At 44.5% G+C, this 11,840-nt stretch overlaps 1 protein-coding gene across 1 annotated transcript; it reads right to left on the bottom strand.

Annotated features, from left to right (window-relative positions):
* Positions 1-573: 573 nt before the first annotated feature.
* LOC311000088 (tripartite motif-containing protein 16-like) lies at positions 574-2,780 on the bottom strand (the record flags this gene model as incomplete). The annotated part of the gene is made up of 2 exons (XM_083990722.1): positions 574-1,924; positions 2,758-2,780. The coding sequence occupies 2 exons, from the start codon at positions 2,778-2,780 to the stop codon at positions 574-576; spliced, it is 1,374 nt and encodes a 457-aa protein (XP_083846848.1).
* Between the last annotated feature and the right edge of the window lie 9,060 nt (positions 2,781-11,840).

The raw sequence follows: 11,840 nt of genomic DNA, 5'->3' as shown, positions 1-11,840 counted from the left end.
AGAGAGAGAGAGAGAGAGAGAGAGAGAAGAGCGCATGCATGACAGCAGCGACCCCCCCCCCCCCCCCCCCATGGAGCGAACACGTGGAACGCTCCGGTGAATCCGTCTAGCTGACATGACCCAGGCAGAACAAATGCGAAACATGTTGACAACGGTTGCAGATTCATGCACTGTGGCCTCCTGCCCTGTCCGACCAATAAGCAGGTAAGTTTTACAAGCAGATGGAGTGACAACGGGGACAGCCAATCACATGTATGTTAGCAAGAAACGGCAGAGCCAGTCGGAGAGCGATATTCAGATTAGAGGCGGGACTTCTAGCAGAAACCGACTGTTAACCCTTTGTGTGCCATAATCATTGACTAAACACTACAGACAGCAGACAGGGACCACACAATGGCTGAATATTGGTAGGGGCATGTCTCTAGCATCCCTACCCAAGTCTGCGCCCTTGTTGACAGGTGATCTCTGCGCAGTGCAGAGACACAACAGCTTTTTAGAAACAAACATGGAGACTAAAGAAAGTGATGAACTAAAATACAGATTTTAACCAACTGCACCTTCAATGATCTTTGTCTATTTGAGTTTACACAGCTCAACTGTGTCTCCATTACGATAAAGCCAAACTCCAGCATGTAGAGGCTGAGTGAATGTGGTCTGGACTCTGTGGAATAGAGTCATGGTTTCACTGATGCTGTAGAAAGACAGAATACCTGCACTGTGATCCAGGTACACTCCTACTCTGGAGGGTGGAGGACCTGAGACTTCAGTCTGGATGTTGTTGAACCTAAACGTGAAACTGTTGTTGGAATAATTTAACGCCCAAGATTTGTCATTGTATCCGAATTTACATTCATCCGAGTTCCCTGCTCTGCTGATATTCTTGTATGCGACTGCGACACATACTCCTTCTCCTCTCCACTCCACCTCCCAGTAACAACGTCCAGTCAGACTCTCTCTACTCAGGACCTGCCACCATGAAGTGAATCTGTCTGGAGTATATAAACCGAACTGGTTTTGATTCATCACTGTTACTTTTCTGTTTTCCTCAGATAATAATAGAAATGAGTGTGCTGTGTGTGGATCCAGTGTGATTTCCTGTGAATATTGTAATAATCCAGCTCTGGTCCTGGGCTCTGGTGGTGACAGTAAAACATCCACTTCAGCCACAGTAAGTGAGATGTTTGTCCATGTGTCTCTCAGAAGGTCCTGTAGTTGATCTCTGAGCTGTGACACAGCTGCTGTCACATCCTCAAAGTGTCTGAGAGGACGGATATTGATGCTGGATGAGTATGTAGATTGACTGAGTGCTGACAGTGAGGGGTAGTTGTGTACAAACTGGGTGTGATCCTCTGTGTGTGACAGCAGCTTCAGCTCAGCGTCTTCCCTCTTAAGCTCAGTGATCTCCTGCTCCAGCTTCTTCTGAAGCTCTTTGACTCCACTCACTTGAGTTTCCTGCTGGGATCTAATCTGCTGCTTCAGCTCAGAGCTTATTTTCTCCATGAGACGGATCAGCTGAGTGAAGATCTTCTGACTGTCCTCCACTGCTTTATCAGCAGAGCCATTGATGGCCTCCACCTCCTGTTGAAGCACCTTCACATCTTTCTCTGTGTCCTGGATTCTCTGCTGGATTTTTTGTCGATTCAGCTCCAGCTCTCTCTGCCTCTCAGTCCTTTCTGTTGCAGCTGAGACCATGTCATGGCCTTTATGTTCATCCACAGAGCAGAGATAACAGATACACTGCTGATCAGTGCGGCAGAACATCTTCATTACCTCATCATGACGAGAGCAGATGTTCTCCTGGAGCTTCTTGGAGGGCTCCATCAGCTTGTGTTTCTTTAATGGAGCTACATCATGATGAGGTTGCAGGTGGTTTTTACAATAAGAGACCAGGCAAATCAGACAGGACTTGACAGCTTTCAGTTTCCTACCAGTGCAAAAATCACAGGCCACATCTTCGGGTCCAGCATAGCAGTGATCAGCAGGAGCAGCTTGGAGTCCAGTCTTCTTCAGCTCCTCCACTAAAGCTGCTAGTATGGTGTTTTTCACCAGGTCAGGTCTTCGTATGAACTCCTTCCTACATTGAGGGCAGCTGTGGATTTTCTTCCCATGATCCTCTCTATCCCAGTGGGCTTTAATACAGTTGAAGCAGTAGCTGTGTCCACAGGGAATAGTCACGGGATCCTTCAGTACATCCAGACAGATGGAACAAGTGATTGTTTCCTGGTTTACTGGATTTCCTTCATGCGCCATTTCATCTCCCTTAAGTGTTTAGGCTGTGACAAGATCCTTCTCTTCTTCTCATAGTCTCTGAGCTCACATTGAAGTGAATCTCTGGGCAAAGTGAAAACCATTATGTTTCAGATCAACATAAAAAAAGGAGGAGTTAAACCTACTTGCCAGACTTGCTTTGATTCAGGAAGAGGAGTGGTTTGACCTGTCAAAGGTGCATGTTTTCCATATTTGCAGTTCACAGAGATTACACAACAAAGTGCCAGCTGTAGAGGTGAGCCCATAAATATGTCATAAATGTGAATTCAGTGCAGATAAATCTCTTTGGACTAGGGTCAAACTGAACACATTTCACAGTTTCACAAAAAGGATTAAAGTTCTAAGAGTGTTCATAAAGGAGACAAATGCCCTCAGTTGTTCTTGTCTCATTTTGTTAGGACTGTCGCACAAAGCCATTATTTTTATTTGCATTAGTGCAGTGGGTGTAGCTATGGGTGGATCTTTGTCCTCACATAACCTAAACCTTACCTGCTGTCCTGACCTGCACCCATTGCCTATCGACCTTAGACTACGCACACTCATTGGCCTTTATTACACTTTGTGTAGGAACTGCATTAATTCTTGGTATCTGTGAGGGACCAAGTCGTCCTCAGGTACAGGGGCTGGGACTGTCTGGACTGTCTGGAGGTGGAGTTATGAAAGTATGAGCCCAGGCAGCATCCAGTTCCCTTTAAAAAAAAAAAAAAAAAAAAATGACAGGACAGGACAGGAATTTTATTTTATGAACAAAACAACAAAGAGAGCACTTCCCAACACAAAGCGAAAGCTCTCAGATTCATTCTTTATTGTATTGTCCCGCAGGGAAAATTTGTTTTCACAGTCCATATAACATTTGACAGATAATCATTCCAACACACATAACATAGAAACAAAGCACACCCTGACGCAACACTCACACAAATTACTATCTTCTGCTGAGGTTAAATGATACTGTGGCAAAGTCGGAGCAGAAGGTGGGATTTGACTGAGAGGGATCTGACTGTGCGGACAGCACGTAGCCTCTGCTGGCATCGCTTGTGGATGTCTATAGTGTAGAGATTAGAGATGCCCGGATTAGGGTTGTGCCGATTGGCGATCCGATCGTCTTTCGGCGATTGGAAGGACGATCAGCGATGTTTTGTTTTCTTGCCGATTTTACACAAACACATACTCGCTACTTTTTTTATTGATCCAATGCGCGATCTGTTTGTTTTGTTTTAATGAAGCCACTTCTCTGGCTGCTTCCAACAGATACTCTGTCAAATGACAGTGTTTAACCAATCAAATGCAGCCACTGGCGACGTCCAATCAGACGGAGCCAGGTGGTCATATGACTGCACACAAAGTCTCTGTGGTAAACAGGGTGGCCACTCCGCCTCAAATTTGAGGAAACAGGTTTAGCTGGTGTTGTGGCTGTGACTAGGCCGCCGACGCCAACCCTGTTATGTCACAGCCCGACGAGGTGTTCACTGGGATCATCCCTATGTTCCCCGGATCCTATGTTCCCCACTTTGTGGGACCGGGGAACATAGAACCCTTTTTCTAAAAAAAGGTCCTATGTTCCCCGCTTTTCCCCAAAAGGGTTCTATGTTCCCCTCTGTGTCCAGACCGGGGAACATAGAACCCTTTTTTAGAAAAAGGGTTCTATGTTCCCCGCTTTTCCCCAAAAGGACCCGGGGAACATGCAATTTCTGTGCCCATACCTGGAAGTGGAGTTGTGACTTTGCAGATTTTTGCCTATTTTTGAGTGAGAAGTTGTGAGAAGTGTAGGCTAATTGTCCCATTGGTTGGGTTTAGGCAATGAAGAAAGGAGTTGGTTAAGTTTAGTAAAAAAAACCAGGTAGAGGCTAGACAGGCCAGATAGATAGAGTCCAGATAAGTACAGAGTCCATCGACCAGCAACAGCGGGGAACATAGGACCCTTTTTTTGAAAAAAGGTCCTATGTTCCCCGGTAGCAGTGGGGATCATAGGACCCTTTTTCAGAAAAAGGTGTCCGCAAACCGCGCATCTCTAGTAGAGATGCACCGATCAATCGGCCGCCGATTAAAAAGGCCGGTTTTATATCCAATCGGCCCTAATCGGTGACCGGCCGGTCAGTGTCGTAATTTCCTGTTTTCGGCCGATCAAACTGACCTGCATACGCGGTGCGTAGCAGCTCAACGCGCCCAGAGCAAAACAGCAGCGAAGCTAAAAACTAGCAGAAGACTCAGGAAGAAAACATGTCGCTGATTTTGACTTATTTCACTGTGTGCCAGGACGACCCAAACGCTCTTTGTAATGCTTGCAAGTGAAGTAAGCCGTGGAGGATCAGTGTTTCCTCCAGTTTTGGCGTCTGGTCTATTTTGTGCACGAGCCGCTAGCGATCGCGTCAATCTTGGCAGGAAGTCACACAAAGAAACGCGAGAAAATCCGCGATTGACAAATACGTGAGGCCAAAGTGTACTTTTGTAGCCGATTTGTGTTCATTAATCCAAACAGAGCGCCAGAGATGAACACACAGAGGGGCAGAAGCGCTTGTTTCTCTATTTCTTATTTGTGATGTTTTATTCCTGAAACATATAGCCTACCACTAGTTGCGGTTTTAATTGCAGTTAAGCAAAATGTTGTCTGGGACTCAAGCCAAACAAATATGGTGTCTATTGTATGATTATAATTATTTCTTAGATAGAAAATCGGTATTGGAAAAAACAGTTTTGGCAGGTCAGACCTCCTTAAAAACCGGGAATCGGTATCGGCCAAGAATTTTGCAATCTGTGCATCTCTACTATGGTGTGTTGGTTAAATTTCAGTTTATTGTTCAAAGTGACACTGATGTATTTGAAGTTTTCCACAATCTCAACTGGGTGGTCGTTGATGAGCACGGGGTCATGTGGGGTGATGTTGTTGCAGGTGTCAAATATGAGTTCCTTTGGTGGCGGCATGAGGAGGTGATGTTTTAAGGTCGTATGAACTAATTGATTGTTGCCAGACAACGCCACCCTGGGAGTTTCACCCAGGGACTTCTTTAAGTGGACTAACCCAATAAATGGAGGAAGACACTCAGGTCCGTTTAGCAATGAGGCAGCGATGGCAGTTCAATGGTACAAAAATATTATTTGTATTAGTTACAATTCTCTGTTTTAAAAACTCTGGTTGAGTAAAATCACTCACTGGGGAAAATTAAAGGGGAAACCAATCAGGGCTGAGGGCGGCACGGTGGCACAGTGGTTAGCACTGTTGCCTCACAGCAAGAAGGTCCTGGGTTCATTTCCCCGGCCGCCCAGGTCCTTTCTGTGTGGAGTTTGCATGTTCTCCCCGTGTCTGCGTGGGTTTCCTCCAGGTGCTCCGGTTTCCCCCACCACTAAAAAAAAACATGTCGGCTAGGTTAATCCTCCAGTCAGCGCCACTGACCAAGGCACTGGCTCATAATCTGGAGTTGGTCCCCGGTTGGTGCCCACTGCTCCTCAGGGATGGGTTAAATGCAGAGAAAGAATTTCACTGTACTAGCTGTATATGTGACCAATAAAGTACCTTTACCTTTACCTTTACCCTTTACTCGTGACGGATGGGTCCAACAAAAAGGGGGATTCCAGGGATACCACACGTGAAGCAAATAAAGGAGAAAAAAAAGTGAAGAATCAACCAATGCATTTTGATATGTCATCATCATCACTCTTGGTGGGGTTTGAACCTACATCCTCTGACACCCAGAACCAACTCCTAATTCACTGAGCTAATTGTCTGGAACTGAGACATGGTGTGTGGCTTCTCAAATAGACTCCGGCCAGGCAGCAGTTGTCAAGGCAGATTTCCAAATTTGTGAAAATGTTAGAAATTCTGTTATATAAACAAAACAAAAAAAGATAATACATAAATTGCATCTATACAGCATGGACATGTTGGTGATTTGTTTTTAACAATAAGTGTTTTGAATCATAAGAGAAAATCTGATGTTTAAAAATGCCACTCTTACATTGACTGCAGTTGTTCCCATGCGAGTAGAATTCAAAATGTCCCCAGGGTCGTTGTTTTCGAACCCTACCTGGGCAATCTTGAGGGGGCATCTTTCCTTCAATCTCTCTTTCTCAATTTAGCACCACACTTCAAATTTTCACAACAATTTCAACTATTCAGCTATCATCAGACAGTCTTTGATTTATCAGGGTATAAAACTCATTGTGCTTTAGGTTCTCTGTGGTTGAGTGGTTAGTTTTCTAAGTTGCCAATCATGAGGTCCAGGGTTCAATATCTGCCTCATCTGTGTTTCCCTTCCTCTTTAGAAGGGAATGCTGAATACTGTACACTGTCCTCCAGAAAATACATAAATTGAAATTGACAGGTTTCTCTTTAAGGTTTTAAGCTCTTACAATGTTCATAAAGGAGACAAATGACGTCAGTTTGTTCAGATCTGATGTCCTGTCTTATTTTGTTTGGGATGTGGTACAAAGCCATTATCTTTAATTTGCATTAGTGCAGTGGGTGTAGCTGTGTTTGCATCCCTGTCCTCACATAACCTAAACCGCAACTGTGATTTGCAGGCTTTCTGTGTCCTTTGTTTCTTGGTTCTTCCCCTTCTTCCTGCTTTACATGCAGTTCGTCTTTTAAATTGTTAGCCGGTACTGGTCATTGTTAGAGAAGAATTTCACTTCTCTAGTTTGTGTAGTTAATGATCAATCCCTCTGTGTTTAGGAAGTTGGACAGACGCATGACTTCCTATTTCTCAGACCATACATTTCTATATTTTTTGCATCCATTAATTTGCGTCTATTAATTTGTCTATTAGCTTAACCCTAACCCCCCAATGGGTCTAGAATAAGTTGGTTTAGTGGGTCGTCGGACAAACGGATGGTCAGACTTTTGGGCAGTAGGACCAACGTATTCTCCCCACCTGTACTAACCCCACCTGTTTGTTGTTATTTTCCTGTGCTGGCGCATGCCTGTGATGAAAATGCAGAGTAGACTTTTGCGTTTTCACCCTTTACATTGGGACGCAATGGCAGATCATTTTTACGATTTCCACTCTGGAGGGTGGTTTTGTTTGGGCTGTGGTACAAAGCCATTATCTTTATTTGCATTAGTGCAGTGGGTGTAGCTGTGTGTGCATCCCCGTCCTCACATAACCTTGACTGCACCTGTGATTTGCAGGATCTCTGTGTCCTTTGTTTTTTGGTTCTTCCCCTTCTCCCTGCTTTACATGCAGTTTGTCTTTTAAATTGTTAGCTACTGGTCATTGTTAGAGAAGAATTTCACTTCTCTATATAGTTTGTGTAGTTAATGATCAATCCCTCTGTGTTTATGGTGGAGAGCTATGAATTAGAGAACTTTCTGTTAGATTACTGCTGGAGACAGTTATCTGCCCTACTTTCTCTCTGAGGAATATGCCAAGGCCATGATCCCTGATGGCGTTTAAGTCTCACTCTCTGGCAGTTGGAGACAGAATTGAGACAAGTGTCTTCACATAGCAAGATTATGGTGGCCGAAAAGGGCCAAACGGACCGCAACATCCCCAATACGTCTCAGTTTGAGAAAACAGCTTCAAGCAGGGGCGGGCTGGGGTTGAAATTCAGCCCGGGAGTTTGGCTTGGAGAGGCCTTTTATCCGATTGCACGGACGGACTCAAAGTGGAACCGTAATTTTAACACAAATACTTTATTTGCAGTATAATCTAAACACAACACACACAGATTACTATAGTGTTGAAGTATGCTCACACTTGCCATGCAACTCAAACACTATGTTCCTCCTCACTCCTATGACTGGCATTATCTTGTTCCTCTGCATCAACTCCATGACTGACACCAGCCTTGTCAGCTAATAATAACAAACAAACAGCAACAATAAACTTCATAGCACTTTTGCAAATAATTCAGTGTTAGAACACAAATACAATATAAAAATCAACAACATGATGTGGTAAAAATGGCTATATATTAATGTAGAAACAGAACAGGAAAACAGGATGTAGGCCTACAGCCTATAATACTATCTTTTTAACTTTGAACACAGACTGTCTCCTGAATTGTTTTCTTTTTTAAAGAAATTTGTTCGTTTTTCCTGATCAGCCAGTAGCTATGGATTTTATTTTTAATTGATAAAGCAGATTAATGAGTTATGCACGTACTGTACGGTGTAACATTGTTGATAGGCTACCTTTAATATTCTGTGTGCCCTGAACACATCCAAAAACACAAACACACTTGAGGACACGTCTGGGACGATAGGACCATGTAGGCAGTGCTCGTTAACCTGCTGTGGCCGCTGCTCGGTCCCGTGTCGTCACTGGCCTGGCTGTCTGTAGCCACGCTGACCTTAGCCCCTCCACCATGGAAAAGCAGTCAGTTTAACGCATTTAAGTTGCGTCCTGCACTAACCTTTTTCTCTTGTTTTTCAATTTCGCACAGCTCCTTTTCCGGCTTCTATTTGGCATGCTTCCAAATTCATCCCGCTCCTCTTTCATTCTTTTTTTTTTTTTGACAGACTGAGCAGCTCAGCCAATCACATTTCAATAGAAACAAGGATCAGCTCAAATTGGTAGGGGCCGCTCGTATCCCCCCTTAATATGCAAAATATTAGATTGACCCAGTCTTACGTTCCACTCTGTGTTACCTGCGGCCGCGAGGGCAGGCTGCTGCGATCAACCGTGGCTGCGTTTATGGGTAAAAAATAAATTAAAAAAAACGTTCCGACCACCGGCCGTGGAACAGACCGGCCGTTCGGGAATCCTCCCGAATCTCCCTATGGCCACCCCGCCCCTGGCTTCAAGTACAGAAAGGATGCTGTCGTGGCTTTCCTTCGTGTTGTCAAAGTCACGTGAGAGGATGAAAGGCAGGGATTCTTACAAGAATGAATAAGAGATGTATCCGTTTAAAAAGAAAAACTTTACTGAAATAAAAATCAATTTACATCCATCACTCCGTAGAAAAACTGTGCTCCCTCCCACCGCTCTCATCCAAACTGAGGCAGTTGGTGCGGTAATCTCGCTCTACTCTGCACTATAGATATAGAACACATAGATCTAACATACAAACTTAGTAGGGATGGAGTGATTTTCGATCGGATCGTCTATCAGCGATCGAAGGGGACGATCGTGATTTTTTTTTCAAATGGCGATCTTTAAGGTGATCTTTAATTCATTTACTGCCATAAAAGAAATAATCTCTAGAACCTGCGCTCTACTGTGTAGGCTATTTGAAAAATGTTTCGTGGAGCAACATGTCTGCATACAGAGCCTTGGATCAGAGACTTTTGGGCAGTAGGACCAACGTATTCTCCCCACCTGTACTAACCCCACCTGTTTGTTGTTATTTTCCTGTGCTGGCGCATGCCTGTGATGAAAATGCAGAGTAGACTTTTGCGTTTTCACCCTTTACATTGGGACGCAATGGCAGATCATTTTTACGATTTCCACTCTGGAGGGTGGTTTTGTTTGGGCTGTGGTACAAAGCCATTATCTTTATTTGCATTAGTGCAGTGGGTGTAGCTGTGTGTGCATCCCCGTCCTCACATAACCTTGACTGCACCTGTGATTTGCAGGATCTCTGTGTCCTTTGTTTTTTGGTTCTTCCCCTTCTCCCTGCTTTACATGCAGTTTGTCTTTTAAATTGTTAGCTACTGGTCATTGTTAGAGAAGAATTTCACTTCTCTATATAGAGAACTTATAGAGAACTATAGAGGGCAGGCTGCTGCGATCAACCGTGGCTGCGTTTATGGGTAAAAAATAAATTTAAAAAAACGTTCCGACCACCGGCCGTGGAACAGACCGGCCGTTCGGGAATCCTCCCGAATCTCCCTATGGCCACCCCGCCCCTGGCTTCAAGTACAGAAAGGATGCTGTCGTGGCTTTCCTTCGTGTTGTCAAAGTCACGTGAGAGGATGAAAGGCAGGGATTCTTACAAGAATGAATAAGAGATGTATCCGTTTAAAAAGAAAAACTTTACTGAAATAAAAATCAATTTACATCCATCACTCCGTAGAAAAACTGTGCTCCCTCCCACCGCTCTCATCCAAACTGAGGCAGTTGGTGCGGTAATCTCGCTCTACTCTGCACTATAGATATAGAACACATAGATCTAACATACAAACTTAGTAGGGATGGAGTGATTTTCGATCGGATCGTCTATCAGCGATCGAAGGGGACGATCGTGATTTTTTTTTCAAATGGCGATCTTTAAGGTGATCTTTAATTCATTTACTGCCATAAAAGAAATAATCTCTAGAACCTGCGCTCTACTGTGTAGGCTATTTGAAAAATGTTTCGTGGAGCAACATGTCTGCATACAGAGCCTTGGATCTGTGCAACAGAGGAGTGAATATTAAACACACACACACTGTTGCATCTTTTTTTTTTCTTCTCACTTTTTTTCGGAGGTGCATGCCGCGGACACAGGCTGTACGGGGGGCGGGTCATTAAAAACACTAATGATGAAGTCCAGAGTGTGTTATCAGGGGTGCGCTGATGTTGACGGGAAAGCCGGCGGAGGTGTGAGGGAACCGGGTGAGACGGCGGCTGGGCGCATCAGCAGAGTGGGGTTGAAGCAGAGAGCAGAGCGGGGAGAGTGAAGGCGGCGGCGGCGGCGGCGGCTGCTGCACAGTGACTCTCCTCCTCACGAGCTCCACACTGACAAGCTACCGGCAACACAGCGCCTCTGTCTGCCCTTTCAAAGTAAAAAAGCCCGCTGTCTGACGTTTAATTGCGGCGGGATGGGTTGTGAAAATAGATGTGGTGGTGCGGGTCAAAATACTTCAGATGCGGGACTGGCGGGTTGGAAAAAAAAACCGGACCCACGCGTCATGCATGCGGCTTGTCTGTGTGTGTGGACGACAATAACGGAGAGTGAGCGCTATGCAGAGATGAATGAACGGAACTATATAGCAAGTTTTTTTTTTTTTTTTTTTAAAGCTGACGTAATTGCACCCCCCCCCCCCCCCCCCCCCCCCGCCCCCCCCGCCCCGCGATTGGATCGCCTATCGGCGATCGACAGTGTCCACGATCGAATGATCTGAATATAGGGCCGATTTCCCATCCCTAAAACTTAGAAATAATAAATAATAAATAAAAATACAATCTAAGTTTCCAACTCTTTTTTACATATCTATGGGTTACATGCTGCTATTCCGACATGCCGCTATTTCGACATTGACTTCTAATTGTCGGAATAGCGGCATTAACATTATTTTTCAAGCGTCCCACTTTTCCGACATTTTTTTTTTCATTGTCGGAGTAGCGGCACTTTACTATTTTTCAAACATTCCGCTTTTCCGACATTGATTGATTACCTTATAGTCAGACGTGTCCTTCGGTTTTTTTTTTTTTTCATCTGTTTCTCATACACAAATACATAGGCCTATTAGAGAAGAAAAAACAAACCCTCCAAGTTTAAAAACACACAGGCAGCTGAGATTTGGGAGGTTTTTGTTTTTATTGTAGCTTATTAAAATGCAAGATCCTTTTTTCTGACTGATTTATTGCCCGATGCCGTGTATCTCGCTTTCTTTACCCCACCCTCCGCCCGTTGTCTTCGTTGTCACTTTGTTGCCGCTCCACAGAGCGCACATGGCTAATTAATATGCACGTGCTGACCATATATGGTTG

Source organism: Trachurus trachurus (genome assembly GCF_905171665.1).
Source record: "Trachurus trachurus genome assembly, chromosome: 17".
Lineage (NCBI taxonomy): Eukaryota > Metazoa > Chordata > Actinopteri > Carangiformes > Carangidae > Trachurus > Trachurus trachurus.
Note: the sequence above shows the minus strand (reverse complement) of the source record. Positions and strands in the feature narration are given on the sequence as shown.